Source organism: Girardinichthys multiradiatus, chromosome 10 (assembly GCF_021462225.1).
Source record: "Girardinichthys multiradiatus isolate DD_20200921_A chromosome 10, DD_fGirMul_XY1, whole genome shotgun sequence".
Taxonomy (NCBI): Eukaryota; Metazoa; Chordata; class Actinopteri; order Cyprinodontiformes; family Goodeidae; genus Girardinichthys; species Girardinichthys multiradiatus.
In genome coordinates, this window is record NC_061803.1 from 23,604,279 (window position 1) to 23,621,528 (window position 17,250).

At 39.3% G+C, this 17,250-nt stretch overlaps 1 protein-coding gene across 2 annotated transcripts; it reads right to left on the minus strand.

Moving 5' to 3' along the window:
• Positions 1-371: 371 nt before the first annotated feature.
• josd1 (Josephin domain containing 1) lies at positions 372-14,066 on the minus strand. 2 transcript variants are annotated; one of them, XM_047378154.1, is made up of 5 exons: positions 13,899-14,066; positions 9,824-10,610; positions 8,855-8,983; positions 5,116-5,310; positions 372-2,505 (listed from the first exon to the last, which is right to left on the minus strand). In XM_047378154.1, exons 2-5 carry the CDS (start codon positions 10,177-10,179, stop codon positions 2,406-2,408), a joined length of 780 nt encoding a protein of 259 aa, XP_047234110.1. In that variant the 5' UTR covers positions 10,180-10,610; positions 13,899-14,066; the 3' UTR covers positions 372-2,405. The 2 variants fall into 2 exon arrangements, with proteins under 2 accessions (XP_047234110.1, XP_047234111.1); XM_047378155.1 differs by having other exon boundaries at positions 13,895-14,066.
• Positions 14,067-17,250: the final 3,184 nt, after the last annotated feature.

Below are 17,250 nucleotides of genomic sequence, written 5' to 3' on the forward strand. Positions count from 1 at the left end.
CCGCTGGCTGCGTCATCATCCTCGTAATTTATTGGATGCCGAACCGTAGTAGTACTCTCATCCTTCATCTCCTTTAAACTAGGGGAACCTCATCGATGGAAGTATTTAGTCACTTGCGAAAGTATTTACACTCCTTGAACTTTTTCACATGATGTCATTCAACCAAAACCCCATTTAAAAAAATTGATCCCATATGCTTTGAATATCTCATTGATGTTTGCGGTTTTGTCACAACTTGGGGAAAAGTTTCAAGGGATACTAAAACTTTTGGAAAGCACATTACTATTTAAAATGACTGGATCCACATTACCCATACATCTCTACAGTTTATTCCTTTGAAGGGCCGCAGAACCTAATTGGTGAAATAAATGTACAAATTTGCCCTTTATTACTGATTTACACACAATGATACATGACGTGACAATATGAACATTTTATTTTTTATGAAAAAATAAAGTACACTGACAATCAGGATTCCTCGAATGAAAAGGACTTAATGGATTATCATGGCAATAACGCAAAGGCCAATGAATGCAAATGTGCAACACAGGTCACCGTGTCTGTGTTCAGTTAATAAGAACATCTGACAGTTCAATGCAGTTTCACATGGATACAATGTGACATTAAAGGATTACAGACAGGCCTGGAGTATGACAATGTTGATTCAATTTTGAAATAAAACATGCACAACCTGTAACTTTTGATTGCTTATAAAAAACAAAAACATACAGTTTAAAAAAAATTGTGTAACATAAATTCCTTGGCAGAAAATGTGAAACTTCATCACAGAATAGTTGCTCTGCAAAATAGAGCATTGACCGTTTCTCTTTTCAAATTATAATAAACTGTTTCTTTGGATTTTATCTACTGATATGGTGCCAAACAGCAAAATCCACTGTGAATTGTTCAGATATTTTTATGTAAACAAGTTAAGGCCAATATAATTATTAACATGTCTAGAAACATGTATAATACAAAGAGTTTATGACAAGGATAAGAACTTTTAATAGCTACACAAACTAACTCGTTCTTTCTTTAGAAGCAACACCAGTTTGTTTGGACATCTGACACCTTGCCTTCGCTATCATCTTTCACTTTTTATTCTACTTTCTGGATTAATACCGCCAAAAACATTTTGCTCTTTAGGTCCTTTCAGATCTGCAATCTAACAACATTCATCGCCTAACTAACCTTAAAAAATCTTCCTTATACTGTGATTCCTCCAATCTAGACCCAACTTATTCCAGTAAATAACTCGCTGGGACAGTCAGTAATTTCCTATTAAAGCTGTATTTGGCTGCTGTGTTTTGACAAAAAAAAAAAATTGAATTAAAGCCTGAAAATTAGGAAAATCTGTGGAGTTCATGTGCTTAAGAGGGCTGCTGCAGTGGGGACACTTTGGACAAGTCATTTAGGCAAAAAAGAATAAAAAATATATACCCTGGCAACAATGAATCAGGACTTAGAGAGGCATGTGAACGGTGAAGAGCGAGCATATATTTCCTTTAGTGTAAAGTCAGGGTTTTTAAACTTTAAATCTGAAGTCATCAAACATCATAACTCACACAAGGCTGATTGCGTGACTTCAGAAAATAATCATCCACATCATGTATTGGTGGATAAATTTTGCTGCACTTGATCCAAACAGGAAGTCAGTCTTTAGCATCACCCTAAAAAGATCACAAAAAATATACATATTTTTACTAATGGGCAATATTTGTGTGTAGTGCAATACTTCCTAAACAATTAACATATGTCTTTCATTTACAGAAGCCTTTACAGTTAGAGTAATTTTAAAACACTAGATGATCCAAGTCACTCATTGTTATAAGCAAGCTTTAGCAAATGTCCACTGGAGGGAGTACTTGGCCTGAGTGTTGCATTGCTTTGTTGCTGTGATTTGATGAAACAGAGATGGGGGGAAAGAAGTATAGTAACAATGAAGCAAGGATGCACTTAGGTGAGAAGTTAAGGATGGGAAATATAGAGTAAATTAAAACAAAGAAAAAGGAGGGGAAAAAAACACTGTCACTTAATAGTGAACATCAAAACGTAAAAATCTGCATTTTTCTTGGATCCAAAACTCCCATAACAGACACAGAAAAATAGGCATCAATATGTATAAAAACACACAGGCAAGAACAGGATAGTCTCAGCTGTATTATAAGAACGAACTGTGATTCTTTGATTATATCTGTAAAGTGTTTGCCTCCTTCATTACTTTGTGTCTCAGATAAGTGTTCAGTGATGGCCGTGTAAACAAAACCCAACAAAAGAGGCGAGGATGGGCGTGAAGAGAGAGCTACAACTGCAAGGGTGCATCGATGCGACTGGTTGTGCACAATGCTGCCTCCTCTCCTGTTAATGGCGCCACACGCCCATTTGACTGATGCAGTTGGTTGCTTTTAGCCATCAGAGCGCCATGTTTGGTGCACCTCCACTTCTTCTGAGACAACCAGCAGGAGTTCACAGTTCTTCCCTCGTAGTTGCTGACGGAGAAACTTCCTGGATTTGTGGTAAAGCAAACAGGACAGCCAATTATGAGTAATAAAAAAAACATACATAGACATTTAAGGAAAAACAACCCAAGGCTAATTAAAATGTGCGAAATGAGTTGAAGCTGCGCTGAAGTATTTTATTTTATTGTTTTAGCTGTTGGAGCCTGTGAGATTTCGTCCCAAATGTTTAGTTGGGTAACATTGTGATATCCCTCTCAGTCCTCTATTACTGGCCCACCAGAAAGAGACAGTCATGTGTTTATCACTTTAGACAGTGTGTTCCAGCTGCCAATGAACAGGCACAGAGGTAGAAATTACAAAAACCTAATCTTTTAAAAAAAAGATTCTGTTATCTTTCTGAATCACAAACCCACTGTCATCTGGACAGCAGCACTGTGAGGATCATGTTCTTTGATTTCTCCAGTGCATTGAACACAATTCAAGCTGATTTGCTTTATCAGAAACTCCAGAAGACTCAGGTGGAGGCTTCAGCAATCTCCTGGATCAAAGACTACCTGACAAACAGACCACAGTTTGTGAGACTGAAGGGTTGTGAGTCTAACCAGGTAGTCAGCAGCCCAGGAGCACCACAGGGGACTGTTCTCTCACCATTCCTTTTCACTCTGAACACCTCAGACTTCCAGTACAAGACAGACTCCTGTCATCTGCAGAAATACCCAGATGTATCTGCAGTCATAGGGTCTAACAGAGATTCTTCATAAAATGAAGAACATTATGGAGAACCCTGAGCATCCTCTTCATGTGACTGTGGTGTAACAACAGAGTCTCTTCAGTCAGAGGCTTCTTCAGATCTGCTGTAAGATCGCTACAGGAGATCCTTCCTGCCCACAGCCATCAGCATCTACAACGGCTCTTTAAAGAAACCTATATAATGAGCTACAAAAACATTTAATGTCCCTTTGGGATTAATAAAGTATTTTTGAACTGAATTGGATTGACATACACAAACAGGCTAAGAAAGAAAAGTAGAATCCCTTCAATCCAGCACATTCCACTGTGAAGGCGTGGTTTCACTTATCCAACCTTCGGTTTAAATTTCAAAGCTACATTACAAACACACAAAACTAGGCACAGAAGCAAACAGACTAGAGTGTTACAAAGCAATGACACTTATTTTTATTTGCCTTAATAGGAACACATGATGAAAAAAAATCTTGAGCTGAGAGAACATACAGTGCCTAGCAAAATATATTGATACCTTTGAACTTTTTCATATTTTGGGGTTGTTGTCCTGCTCGAAGGTAAATCTCCGCCCTGCTCTCAAGTCATTTGCAACCTCTAACAAATTTTCTTCCAAGATTTCCATGTATTTAGCTGCATCTATCTTCCCATTAACTCAACCAGCTTTCCTGATCTCGCTGTAGAAAGCATCCCCTCGTCTTAATTGTGCAACCAGCATTTTTCAGGGACAGCTTCCGCCACACACTGAGTCTATTTTCCAAATTAGGTGACTTCTAAACGCAAATGGTTGCAAAGAATTTTATCTAGGGGTATCAAAGTAAAAGAGGTTTAATACAAACATAGGTACATGTCAGGAAATAAGATATGCCTCCCGACGATGCTCGTTTGTCAGGCTAAAAGTACCTTTTGAAAATAACAACTTTAAGGCAAGCATTAAACATATTTTTGGTTAAGCCCCCATTTCTGTATTAAAAATGTTTTTTATTAGTCTGATGTAATAATCTAATCTTAACTGCTGTGTTTTCATTAACTGTAGGTAGAAAATCATCATAATGTACAGAACTAAAAGCTTGAAAAAAAAATTGTCTGTGTAATTAATCTATATAACGTGTTTCACTTAGCAAACTGACTTAGTGAAACAAATTAACATTTCAATAATATGCTAATGGTGGTGTAGTTGGTTGCACTGTTGCCTAACAGCAAGTAGGTCCAGGGTTTGACTCCCAGCCGGGGGTCTTTCTGCATGGAGTTTGCATGTTCTCCCCATGCATGCGTGGGTTCTCTCCGGGTACTCCAGCTTCTCCCACAGCCCAAAACCATAACTGTTAGGTTCATTGGTCTCTCTAAGTTGCCCTTAGGTGTGAATGGTTGTTTGTCATGTGTGTCTCTGTGTGGCCCTGCGATGGACTGGCGTCCCATCCAGGGTGTACCCCGGCTCTCGCCCATAGACTGCTGGAGATAGGCACCAGCTTCCCCACGACCCACTATGGAAGAAGCTGGTATAGCAAATGGATGGATGGATAATATTCTAATGTACTGAGATGTACCTTTACACGTAACACTTCAGATTTGTAAACATTCTGGAAAACAATGTATCATTTTTTCAATAAAATAATCGAACGTTTGTGCTTCCAACATGATAAATAGTGAAAAACGTTCAAGAGGCATAAATATTTTTACACGGTACTGTATAACTGTTAATTTCAACTATCAAATTAACAGCTCACAAAAATATCACTTTTAGGCCTGCTGTACTGGAAAAATCTCCAAGTCAGTGAGCGATAAGTAAAAATTGAAACATGAGCAGCAACAGAAGCGGTAGTGCGCTCAAAATGGCTTAAAGCAAGACTAAACACAAAATATGTTATTTTACCTGCATTGAGAACACATTTTCATTCCATGCTGCCAGTCTCACCTGAGCTCATCAGGACTGCCAATATGCTGAGGGTTGCGTAGCTTAGAATCTAAGTTGTAGTAGACTCCTCCCACCTCCCTGACTCCAATCCAGTGCTGGCGTTTAAGTGGCAACCGGAGGGGCCCCCAGCGCAGATTGGACGGTACGTTCAGGATAAAGCCCTCCACGTTGGAGAGTTCGATGCTGCCTACATCCCTGGGGAGGAAAAAAAGCTACTTAAGCCAAGAACATTATAAAACAAATGGTTAAACTACAGAGTGTTTGGAGGTTATGCAAAGGAACACAATTGTCTTTAAATCAGTTTTAACATTTTAATCAACAAGCAGAAATTTGTAATGAGCCGCTTTAAAATGCTTAAAAAAGTAATAAAGCAACAATATTTACAATAGAAATATATACAAATTCAACAAAAAATAACAGTGTTTTGGGTTGCAAAATGTTCACAGCAAAATACACACCCACTATCGAACCACAAGTGAAATCAATGTGCTGAATTCACTTGGAACACAGCCATTATCAGATTTGTCCTGATATTCAACGTTCCTTTAAAAGCTTTGAGTGGTGCTTACGAACCGTTCTTCCACCTCATTTAAAATCCAGTTTTATTAACTTTGTATAAAACTGATAATACTGAATGTAATATGTACAAAACTGCGTGCTACATCACAAAGTAACAAAAAGAGAGTAGTGTTTATGTCGTCAGTTGATTAATAAGAGTGATTTTGTTACTGTTTTTGTCAAGCCTAGAAAGGCAGGAACTGATTTTAGCAGAAGAAAAGGCCGTGGCTCCTGATGCTATTAACGATCCAGTACTGATAATTAAGAAAGCACAAATGCTGACAAAAAAAAGGCTTTCTGAGACTTTGTCCACTAATGGAACTGCTGACTCATTACTGATATCTTTGAAGACTCAGTTGATTAGTTTAGTTTCAGTGGAGGAAGCAGAAAGACTCTATAAAGACCTAACCTCCTGTTTACATTTGGTTTACAGGATTATAGTGAAGACAGCAGATGTTAGAGTTATTTGAGAGGTTTCCTGTTCTCATGAGTTCTCATTCAAGATTAGAAACAAACGAGAAAAAACAACGAAACATGTGGATCCAAATAAGAAGTTTTTGTATTTTGGGCTGCTTCAGCCCAGCCCCCTCATGGACCATTTTGGAAAACAAACTAAGACAGCAGTGAAAACATGCACTACAGATACACAAAAATCTCAATGACAGCATGATGCTGTTTAACCACTGGATCTAAGATAGAGGTAAAATAAAGATAACGGTTCTGTTGATCTAGTTTTAGACCACAATGTCAATCTAACCATCAATAAAGGTTTTATAATAATGCATAATCCTGCTAGAAGGGCTACTGCTGCATTCCAAACAAACTGGAGTTACTGAAGAGCAACTCTTCATGTGTGGCACAGCAAATATTTATATCTTATGAAATTCTTTGGGTTTGATTACTTCATGTCAATGTTTGCCTTATTTTCAATAAATGTGTTGGATTTGTTTGTCTTGGTGTTCCAGGATCTTTTAATTCCAAGACAAAACATGTTGCTCTAACAGTTCAGACAGTGTACCCTCAACAAAGATATGTTGGTGTCTTCTTCAAGTTTTAAAATATTCATCTTGGTAGTTTTTCTATTATCTTCTAAAGAAAAGCATGGCATATCTTCAGGGCTGCTAGAGATCCCAAAGAGTACTACAGGATAACAAATAGAGCTAAAAGTATGTACGGTAATACCAACAATAATCTTTTCAAAAGCTTAGCTCCTTTCAGGAGACATACCTTTTACTGTCTTATTTTTAAAAATACATAAATAGGTATTGTTAAAAGTGATATTCAAAAAGACCGAGGCAAAAACATTGGAGCTATATCAATAAACTGGATCATATTGAAATTGCTGTTTACTTTTATGACAACTGTGCTGACTGCACAAAAAAGGCAATGAGAAAAATAAAAATGTTACCAACTTATCTAATTATAGAACAATTTGAATTTATAGGATTACAAACTTCTACCTTTTTCACTTGCCTAGCAATACAATTCAAACATTGTCTTCATAAATTCTATAATCTCGACTAAAACACAAGAGTCCCTTCTTTGTTTATGCAATACTTTCCACTTTGTGAGTTAAGGTCCAAGTCCGCAGTTTCCTATGTCAAAAGAACATCCCTGCCGTATCTGAGACTAATCGCCCAATGTACTGACAGCGCTTCAGTCATCACACACACCGAGAAAAGGGCTTATTCAAAACATTATAGCCTGGAAAAAAGTACTGCAAACAAACTCTACACCTGGTGACTTCTTTCAATGACGAGCTTGTTTGCAGGCCTGGACCATGTCAGAAACACAGTGAAACTGTCCCCAGGAGGAACATGAGATCTATTAAAAGTTATCTGTTTTGTCAAACTTAATCCTTAAAAAAAATACAAAGTTAAAGAGGAGAGGAGGTGACTTTTAATACAATCATGGAGAAAACTAAGTACACTTTTGCTCCATCTACAGGACTTAAGAAAAGCAGCCCCCAGTAGCTGCTAATTAAGAGCTAATGATTATGAGCTTAAAGAACCACCAGTATGACCACCTCTACAAAAGCAGAAGTTATGGCAATTTGCCGGTCTCGAACATACAGGTGTGTGTCAACACAATGTTGGACACTGATGATGGTAAGACATCATCAATGCCCTTAGAAAAGCAATTATCGCTTCCCTTTAAGGCCATTTATTACAGCTATTCCGTGTTTTCCAGAGTGGAAGTCCCAGAAAAATCTCTATGTGAGACTGTGCAACCCTCAGAAATATTGCAAAAAATCCCTAAGCTCTGTTTCAGACTCTACGGGTCTATGGTTTGATTAGAAAAAACATGTAAAGAGTATGGCTTATTCAAATGAGTTTCCTTAATTAACCCTTGAGGAAAACCTCTACTCACTTAAAAAATAATAATTCAAAGCAGCATATTTAAAGAAAATCCAGCACAGCATATAAGCTCAAACACCTTACATCAGTTACCAAGCAAGTTGGTGGAGGGGCAATTATTTGGACTAGATTTTCTGCCACTGCACTGTGGCACCTTGAAGTCGTCTGTATACGAAAGTATTCAAGATTCAAATGTGAGACCATCTGCCTGACAGTGGAAGCTTGGAAGAAACAGAGCTGTAAATCTAAACCAATAAGTCAATAATCAAAGTGTTGCAAAGGTCCAGTCAAAGTCCAGACCTCAACCCCGTTGGAATCCTGCGGTCAGTGCAGAAAATCTGCAAACATCCATGAACTCAAGCAATGCTTTAAAGAGTGGGCAGAGAATCCACCATCATCATACGAGAGACTCAATGGGGTGTTCCTTTGTCAGTGACTGTATGTGACCATAGAGATGTCGATGCTCACGCTAAGCACCCATTAAAGGTCCAACATTGATTGCTTTACTGACGTGCACAAATAAATAAATTAGAAGACTTAGGACAAATTCTAATATAGATGAATATTTTCAAACCTTTATGGTGTTGGCACATCAAACATAGCAAGGCTGGTAAAGTAGCTTTGGTTGTTTACCAAACTGGTAAACGACTGTCCACTTACTTTATAGTTAAGAATTGGATGTATTCTGTCTGTTTCTGGAGGTTTAGAGGAATGCATTTCATTTTTGGGTCTACCGTTGTTTAATAAATAATTAGGTAATTGTTTGGAATCCGCACTTGAGATTAGAGTTAAATCATTTAAGACAAAGAAATTGCCGTACGTACCTTCTTTTATCCCACCAAACTGCCTCAAACCCTCGGGTCTGCAAGGCCGCCATGATGACATTTACATCATAGTTCCCATTTCCCAGCATGCTCTTTTTGTGAGGTGTCACCAAAGTGCTGGGACATAGCCTGAAACATGTTGAAAATAAGAAATCCACTACAATTTGTCCACAACATTTTAAGTTCACTTGGTTTGTATTGGAATTTTATGCAACCGATTAACACAAAGTAGTGCCTAACAATGAAGTGAAAGTATAAGGATATGTGGTTTTCTAAAAATGTAAGCCTTTTACAAATTGTACAAAGTGCATTTGTACATACCCCGTTTACTCTGATACGCCTTAAACATGAAGAGCAAAACGAATACTACACATCACCTGGAACACACCATGCCCACACTGAAACATAGTGCTGGCATCATCATGCTGTGGGGATGCTTTCCTTAAGCAGGGCCAGTGAAGCTCGTAAGAGCTAATGGGAAGATAAATGGAGCCAAATATGGAACAATTCTAGAGGAAAATCTCTAGATGCTGCAAAGGACTTAACTTGACAATGACTCTAAACATACAACCAGAGCTATGATGAAACTATCAAAGCAAGTTCATTTGTTGGAATGGCCAGTCAAAGTCCAGAAATACAACCAATTGAGAAATGTAGGTATCTTGTAAAGTAGTATGGGTAAACATTCCGGTCGCTAGATGTGCAAAGATGTTTGAGACACACCCCGCAGAGAAAGAGATCTCAAGAAAGTATTGACTCCAGGGGCTAGATAAAAATGCATCCCACATTTATCAGTTTTTTTCTTTTTTAAACCATTTATCATTACCATTTCACCTCACAATTATGTGCTACCTTGTGTTGGTCTATCACATAAAATCCAGTGGTGAAAAGTAGAAAAGTCCTAGATTTATAACTACTTTTTAAAGGCACTTTAAACACTGCTGCGTTTTATAAGACCAGCTCCCTCACCTTTGGTATATTTCCTGCAGGATGTCCCGACTGAAGGCTGTCCCATCCTGGAAGACATTATTGAGCGCATGCAATGCACACAGCTCCCTTCGCTGCTTCTCATGATATATGGCCGGAGTTGTTGGAGATGTTTGCTGGGGAGCTGGTGGGGTGAGTGAGGAAGAGGAGGATGAGAGATCCTGCTGGGGCTGACTGTCCCTCGGATCTTTGCACCTCCTCTCCTCTGCTCCCAAAACTGCTTCCCCTCCTCCACCACCTTTCTGCTTGCTGACCTTCCAGGGCATGCAGCCCAGCTCCTGCAGTCCACCTCGGCCCTTCTCCTTCCACTCACTGGCTGGATATGGAGTACTCCCCATCCCTGGACGTTCACCTCCACCACGTCCTCCTCCTCCAGCTCCACCACTACCACTTTCAGAAAGCTACATTGGTGGCAGGACCGCTGTTCCCATGGCAGCCCCTCAACCTCTGGGAAGAGAGGAGTCTGTGTTGCTATGTAGGCTCTCAGAGAGAGGTGGACGGTGCAAGGTGAATAAAAACCACCTCTTTCAACAGAAGTGGATGTAGAAAGTAGAATTCAGGACAGAATTTGAAGGAAAAAAGAAGTATGATAAAAATAGGATCCTCCAACAAAATCATAAATTAAATTGTCATCCCTCTGTTGTGTGTTTCCACTTCCTCCATCCTGTGAGTGTTTGTGTGCGTTGACAGTTGTGTTCCCCCAGTCACCAAGCCTTCTGTTCTGCAAGACTTTCCATCACCAGAATGCTGAGCATTATGTTCTCCATCACTGGAAACAGATGTTAAAACCAGGTTAGAATGTTAAACATAAAAGGAAATATTCTATTTTCATGAACTACATTTATTCTATTTATTATACATCTTTTACACTGATTCTGATTAAATCTTTTGTTTTCTCATTTTTGTCACCCTTAAATGATCTAGATTAAACAAATTTTACTATCAAAGATAACCAGAAAAAATACGATTAAAGCTTTGGTACTCCAACAATGACGACTCATCCAGGAAGGCAGAAAAGTACCCACCCGGTACAATATGTAAAGCACTGCACGGCCTTACAGGGGTTGGACAATGAAACACTTGTCATTTTAGTGTGGGAGGTTTCATGACTAAATTGGACCAGCCTGGTAGCCAGTCTGCATTGATTGCACATTGCACCAGTAAGAGCAGAGTGTGAAGGTTCAATTAGCAGGGTAAGAGCACAGTTTTGCTCAAAATATTGAAATGCACACAACATTATGGGTGACATACCAGAGTTCAAAAGAGGACAAATTGTTGGTGCACGTCTTGCTGGTGCATCTGTGACCAAGACAGCAAGTCTTTGTGATGTATCAAGAGCCACGGTATCCAGGGTAATGTCAGCATACCACCAAGAAGGACGAACCACATCCAACAGGATTAACTGTGGACGCAAGAGGAAGCTGTCTGAAAGGGATGTTTGAGTGCTAACCCGGATTGTATCCAAAAAACATAAAACCACGGCTGCCCAAATCACGGCAGAATTAAATGTGCACCTCAACTCTCCTGTTTCCACCAGAACTGTCCGTCGGGAGCTCCACAGGGTCAATATACACGGCCGGGCTGCAATAGCCAAAACTTTGGTCACTCATGCCAATGCCAAACGTTGGTTTCAATGGTGCAAGGAGCACAAATCTTGGGCTGTGGACAATGTGAAACATGTAATGTTCTCTGATGAGTCTACCTTTACTGTTTTCCCCACATCCGGGAGAGTTACGGTGTGGAGAAGCCCCAAAGAAGCGTACCACCCAGACTGTTGCATGCCCAGAGTGAAGCATGGGGGTGGATCAGTGATGGTTTGGGCTGCCATATCATGGCATTCCCTTGGCCCAATACTTGTGCTAGATGGGCGCGTCACTGCCAAGGACTACCAAACTATTCTTGAGGACCATCTGCATCCATTGGTTCAAACATTGTATCCTGAAGACGGTGCCGTGTATCAGGATGACAATGCACCAATACCAACAGCAAGACTGGTGAAAGTTTGGTTTGATTAACATGAAAGTGAAGTTGAACATCTCCCATGGCCTGCACAGTCACCAGATCTAAATATTATTGAGCCACTTTGGGGTGTTTTGGAGGAGCGAGTCAGGAAACGTTTTCCTCCACCAGTATCACGTAGTGACCTGGCCACTATCCTGCAAGAAGAATGGCTTAAAATCCCTCTGACCACTGTGCAGGACTTGTATATTTCATTCCCAAGATGTATTGATGCTGTATTGGCCGCAAAAGGAGGCTTTACACCATACTAATAAATTATTGTGGTCTAAAACCAGGTGTTTCAGTTTCATTGTCCAACCCCTGTACTTCAACAGTTAAAGTTACTCATGATTCAACAACAGGAAATAGACTGGCCAGAAATGACATACACTATATTGCCCGTATTGGGTGACATCACCAAATCAATGAATTCCCCTGTTACAATCACTTCTATGGCTGCAGGTTTATAAAATTTGGTGTGGAGAAACTTGAATGGCCTGCTCCTGACCTTAACCTTTTTGAACACCTTTGGGATGATAAGAGCAGAAGCTGACATTTATAAAAAATACTCAAAACGTTTGTGCAAAATGTTTACAGAATAGTTAAAGTAGCTATTGCTGGTAACGGTGGGTCCATCAACAAACTAGACCTTATATATTAACAATAGGATGTCATCAAAGTTCATGTACCTGTAAAAGCAGACAGACAAATACTTTTGGCAATATAGTGTAGGTGGGAAAAGGCCAAAAGCACTGATGATCAAAAAGAACACAAAGCCCATCCCATATTCACCAAAAACATTTTGATGGCTCCCAAGACTTTTGGGAAAACATTCTGTGGACCGACGAGACAAAATATGAACTTTTTGAAAGGTGTGAGTCACGTTACCTCTGTTGTAAAACTAGCATGTTTTTCAAGAAAAAGCCCCACAGGATGACACTCAAACATGGTGGTGGTAGTGTGATGGTCTGGGGCTGTTTTGGTGCTTCAGGACCTCCACAACTTGCAACAATTGCTGACACCATAATAAATGTTGCTGTCTACAGTAAAATGATGAAGGGAAATGTCCGGCCATCAGTTTGTGACTTTAAGCTTAAGGCCAACGATCTGATGAACACCAACAATTGCACTTCTGAATGGCTCAAAAAAGGAAAGAAAGAAAATAATCCAAATGAAGCCAAGCTGATCCGATTGAGACATCGTAGCATGAACTTCATGTTCAATAACCCTTCAATGTGGGTGCATTAAAACAACTCTGTAAAGCTAAAAAAGGCAAAAACTACCCCAATGCAATGTAACAAGACTCATTGCCAGGTATGAAAAACGCCTGAGGGCAGCTGTCACCAAAAAACATGGAACAACCAGTTAGATTTTGGGGGAAATTGTTTTTTCATTAAGGGTCAGGTAGTCTGGGCAGATTTTGCTCTTAATGAATGAAATAACTGTTAAAAAAAAACTGCATTTTGTATTTACTTAGGTGATATATGGCTCATACTAAAATATGTCTGATGACGTGAAACATTTAAGTGTGGAAACAAGCAAAAGACAAGAAATCTCTAGGGGGGTAAATACCTTTTCTGCAGCACAGTATAAATGTCAAATTTCCAGCAGAATTTCTGACAACTATAAAGTGATTTCTTGAGGCAAAAGTAATAAAACAATACCCCCCAAAGTAATGCCGAATTTACTGAAGATGTTTCTAGATGGCTAAAATGCAATAAAAATAGCCTACACTCTAATTCTGCCAGTGGACCTCAAAATAAGCAGTAAGTTCACATCTCCAGCAGCTAGTTCTGTATAGAGCAAGCAAGCTGTTCAGAGAACTAGCTAAATGTGACAGCAGCCAAACACAGGTCACAGTAATAACAGAGCTAACACTGACACTAAGCAGTCAGCCGCTGATGGACTCTAAAAACACACTCAGAAGTAACAAATCCATGTTGGCAACATATTTTGTCGTTAGTCCTGTGGATGTTTTCTATGTAACTCCGTCTCTACAGCCAACACAAACACAACGCCTTCGTTTAACTTCAATTTTCTGCAACGAGCACTTACGCACCCGGTTCCAGCCGGTGGTGGGTCAGCTGAACCTTTAAAAGGTGGGTTAAACGGTATGTGAGCTGGTTTTGCTTATCCTAAATGCTGTCCGTTTCCTTTGTCTTTAACACTTTTTTCCTGTTGTGAGGTCTGTTTCTCAGTCCGCGAAGATACGAGCATGCGCACTAGCGTTCCCCTGGCTGCGTCAGAAAGCACAGGGGCAGTTCCTCCTCTGAGAATTACACATTAAAATACTCCACTTTATATCTCAACTGTGAGGAGGTACATCTAACGTTCTGTTTACAGTAATTAAAATTACGCAGGAAAAGTTTTTAATCTGCAACATTTTATACCAGAAGATCAGTCTTCTGCCGCCCCATACACAAACTATCACACCTCTGTCTGTAAATGAATGTCGCATGTGTAACACAGCGTTTGTGTTTTAGTGGAGTTCAGAAACATTTCTACTTGGAGGATGTAAGAACTCCACCAGAGCGGGATAAGAGATTGTTGTGGTTAGATCTAAAAGTCCAGCAGGGAGGACAGCAGTCATTGGGGGTGAAAGGTCGAATAGCTTACTGTGACTTGTAGACACCTCCATAAGGTTAAAAAGCACATAAGTCTTATGACGAGTGAATTAAAATAATACATAAAAAACAACTTCTCCAGAATTTCAATTCTGGATCCCGAGGCCAGCTAATGTAAAAGTTAATTGTTACTTCCACATTTATTATTTATTTATTTTACAAACAACCTTATTCTTCTCATTTTCAAAATCTGTTACAATTACATGCACATGCTAACCCTAACCCTGTTAAAAGGATATAAGCAGCTTATATCTTACCTGCACTAGATGATAACTTCCCTGGCCTGATTAACATAAATCCAGGTCAACGGATCCAATCCAGATGGATCCCTTTTATTCAATGTTTTGAGAATTAAAAAATATTGAAATGATAAAAACTGTTCTAGATGGATGGATAGATGTCAACGCCATTTTTGAGAAAACTAGGAATCCCCCTCTTCACACAGTGATGTTAAATAACAACTTGTGCTTAGAAGTGACGATAATCACTATAGAATAATAATTTATTCTAGGTTTCACCAGTCAGTACGTTATGCTTTTTATGCTTGTCTAATGCTAAAGCCAAGAAAGCAATTTTTATAAATAGAAAAAAGATTTCACTAATCTTAAACTGTGTTTTCGAGATACATTTGAGATGAAGATCAAATGTTGGCTGCACGGTGGCACAGTTGGTAGCACTGTTGCCTTGCAGCAAGAAGGTCCTGTGTTTGATTCCCAGCCCGGGGTCTTTCTGCATGGAGTTTGCATGTTCTCCCTGTGCATGCATGGGTTCTCCGGGTACTCCGGCTTCCTCCCACAGTCCAAAGACATGCCTGTTAGGTTAATTGGTCTCTCTAAATTGCCCTTAGGTGTATGAATGAGTGTGTGCATGGTTGCTTGTGTGTTGCCCTGCGATGGACTGGCGATCTGTCCAGGGTGTACCCTGCCTCTTGCCCATAGACTGCTGGAGATAGCACCAGCTCCCCTGCGACCCACTATGGAAGAAGTGGTAGAAAATGACTGATTACTGATCAAATGCAGTCCAAAATACCAAAAAAGCCCTTTAATTTAGCATTGAATCCTAATTTGAGGATATAGATATATTTTCTTACAGTAACTGTGCATACCACATGCGGGCATCACATTACTCGGACACGCAAGTAAGCACTAGAAAAATCCTTAGGGGCACAAATGACTAATGTGTTTTGTTCAATATGCATTGTTATGCTCCTCATTTCATTTAGTCAGAAATCAGCAGCTGATATGAGAAATATTTTCTAGTTAATGCAAAAACAGACCTGATGTAAGACACCAACATATATGCTTCCAAATTTATGATTTTCGCTCCACATAATTTAACTCCAAATAGTCTAACAATCACTACTTGATTTAGTACTTCAGTTTTGTATTTCAACCAAAATAAACTGTCTCCCCTATGTATCCACCATTCATCACTGGAATCTGTATTGCAGAATTTAGATGACAGTGCTTAAGGGTTTTGTGATGGCCATGGGATACATGATGGTTAAGTGAAACTCATAAATCACGTGGGACACAAGAGATTACTTGTGGTTTCTATGTGGAACCCATGATTTACATCTGACGACCATGTGAAACACATAAAATGCATGTAATGTCATGATCCATAGGTGTTTAGGTTTTAGATTTCTGTTGTGTTTGTGTTTTGTTCATTTCTAAATTCTTATTGTTTAGGGCTTCCCATATCAGTTCATTTTCTTGTTCATTATTTTTGTTTAGTTTCTGTCTTCTTAGTTTATTCATTTGGGATTAGCTTCTTACTTATTTCTGAGGTTCTGTTTGTGTATTTAGGTTATTCTTGTAATAGTCTTGTGATTTCTTTGTGTTTTTGTTAAGCTCCCTCTGTATTCACGGTGTTAATTAGTCTCCTTCCATCAGTTCCCCTGCTCAGCACTCTTATCTCACAGCTGTTTCACATTCTCCTGATTATTCTCACCTGGTTCCTTTTTCAACCTTTCCTATGTATATTAGCTCCCTGGTTTTTCATTGTTCATTGTCAGCTCCTTCTGTTACTCTGCCTGTGCTCCATAGCCTGCACAATCTGTAAGTAAGCTCTTTTTATTAAAAGTTTTACCATGCTGATCATTAGCTCCTCTCTGTCATTTGGTCCTGTTTTAAATGCACAACACATAAATAGCATGTAATGCCCACTGATAAAATACATTCAGTTCATTTAAACATGTAAATGTAATCCATCTGCAGAGTCTTTCAAAGCAAACAGCAACTCATACCTTAGGGCAAATTAGAGACCAATTAACCAAACAGCAATGTTGTAGGACTGTGGGAGGATGCTGGAGTACCCAGAGAGAATCCAAAAATGCACATGGAGAACATACAAGCTCCATGCAGAAAGACCCCAGGCTGGGATCTAAACCCAAGACCTTCTTGCTGCAAGGCAGCAGTACTACCAACTGTGCCACATTCAGCCCAACACATGTAATGCCCATGTGAAACTCATAAAATTAACTCTAAAGGACACAATTTAGATTTAATGACCTTGTTAAAACCATGGGACTACATGTGTTGCCAATGTGAAACCCACAAATTACATTAGATGTTCATGGAAAACCACCAAATTACAAGGGATTACATAACATGTGATAACCATGTGAAACCCATGGCATTATATGCCATGCCCATGGGGAACACATTGAATATATGCGATGGCCACGTGGAAACTATAAACATGGGATACTCATGTAAAACCAATAGGATGCATAGCATTATAGATGCTGCTAAGTCCAAGAGTCACAGAAGAAGTACCACCAAG